The 1,569-nt window shown below is 67.7% G+C and overlaps 1 protein-coding gene across 1 annotated transcript in view; it reads right to left on the bottom strand.

Annotated features, from left to right (window-relative positions):
• LTBR (lymphotoxin beta receptor) overlaps positions 1 to 1,563 on the bottom strand; it is a 7,903-nt gene extending 6,340 nt beyond the window's left edge. The window contains exons 1-5 of the mRNA XM_006170830.3: positions 1,398 to 1,563; positions 1,213 to 1,306; positions 819 to 944; positions 595 to 753; positions 199 to 292 (exon numbers count right to left, since the gene is read on the bottom strand). Coding sequence (XP_006170892.1) covers positions 199 to 292; positions 595 to 753; positions 819 to 944; positions 1,213 to 1,306; positions 1,398 to 1,493 — 569 coding nt within the window. The 5' untranslated portion in view covers positions 1,494 to 1,563. The remainder of the gene's footprint in view (positions 1 to 198; positions 293 to 594; positions 754 to 818; positions 945 to 1,212; positions 1,307 to 1,397) is intronic.
• Positions 1,564 to 1,569: the final 6 nt, after the last annotated feature.

Consider the following 1,569-nt stretch of genomic DNA (forward strand, 5'->3'; position numbering starts at 1 on the left):
AGTGCTGCAGCTTGTGTCGGACTGGGTGGTGCCTGGAGTCACCTCTACCAGGCCTAGGTCTTCGCACCTTCGGAGGACAGAGAAGCGCATGACCCTGTCCCCCAGTGCCCTGACTCAAGTGAGGCAACAACAGGAGGAAGGTGTTACGGCTGGGGGGCGTCACAGAGGGTGGATGGAGCCTGGCGCGGGCACACTCACCTGGTGTGGGGCTGGCAGCGGGCGCTGGCGGATGAGGTGTTCTGAAAGTGCCCCTCCTTGCAGCGGACACACTTGTTATCCTGCCCATCGTCACCTGACAGGGAAAAGCGGGCTAGCCAGGGTGCACGGCACACGGGGAGCCTTCTGCCTCGCCGTGAGCATCCTCTGCCCCCTCTGCCACGTTCTGTGGCACCATCCCCCAACTCCGCGTTCCTGAGCCTCCCAAGCAGTGAGAACCCCTCAGGTGCCCCCAGCACCTGTTCCAGCTCCATATCTCTGCAGACCCCTTCTGTGGGCTTTTTAGGACAAAGAGAACTACTGGGAGTGGGCGTCGCCATGGACACAGTACCATGCTCCCTGTCCCGTTTACACCCTCTGCCCTCGGTGACCTCTGACCTTTGAGCTTGGCTTCAGCCTCGGTACCAGGCGGGCAGTCTGAGAGCGGCTCGCAGTGCTTGCACTCGGAGTCGCGGAGGGCGCAGAACCACCCGGGCCGGCACTGGCACTGGGTCTTCTGTTTGCTGGTGCAAGGCTCAGTCTCGGTGAAGCCCATCACTGGTGGGAGGGGACAGCTCAGGGAGGGCTGTGCTCCAGGGGACCAGCCCTGTCCGCCCACTCACCTGGGTCGCAGGGGCGGCAGAGCTGGCAGGTGGACAGGCGGTGCCAGTGCTCGTTGTAGGACTTCTCCGGGCAGGGCGTGCACAGCGTGTCCCGGCTGGGGTCGCATTCGGCTGACACGTAGGTGCCTAGACCGTGGGGGGCAGCAGATGCTCAGCAGCCCGCCCGGCCTCACTGGGGCCGCCTGCCCCGTCGTGTGATCCCAGCCGGTGTCTCTGCCTCTTTGCCCCTCACCCCGTGCCCAGCTCAGCGAGGAGGCCCCATCCCAGTGCCTGCACAGGACAGATGGCTGGCGTCTCACTGCTCGGCCAGCCGGCGGTCCTGGGGGACAGGGTCCGCCTTCCTCCCCAGACAGGGGGGCTGGAGCCACGTGGCCACATCCGCGCCGGCTCTCACCTGGGGGGCAGCGGGAGCAGCAGGCCTGGTGCCTGGCCTCGTAGTACTCCTGCGGGTGCCGGCAGGTGTGGTTCTCCGGGCGGTACGGGGGCACCTTCCAGGGAGACGGAGAAAATCAAGCGGAGGCGCGAGGAGGGCTGTCCACACCCCCTTCCCACCCTCGCGCCCCCAGGCCCCTTCCTCACCCCTTGGGACTGGGAAGCTGCCAGGAGCCCACAGAGGCCCAGCACGAGCGGCCCCCAAGCCAGGCCGCGGGCCCAGGCGGCCGAGGGCAGGCGCATGGCGGCCCCTCGGCCAGGAGCCCAGCTGGCGTCGGCCCGGGAGGAGGGCGGGAGCCCGGGCGTGCTGGGCAGCGAT

Source organism: Tupaia chinensis, unplaced genomic scaffold (assembly GCF_000334495.1).
Source record: "Tupaia chinensis unplaced genomic scaffold, TupChi_1.0 Scaffold149011_1, whole genome shotgun sequence".
NCBI lineage: Eukaryota > Metazoa > Chordata > Mammalia > Scandentia > Tupaiidae > Tupaia > Tupaia belangeri.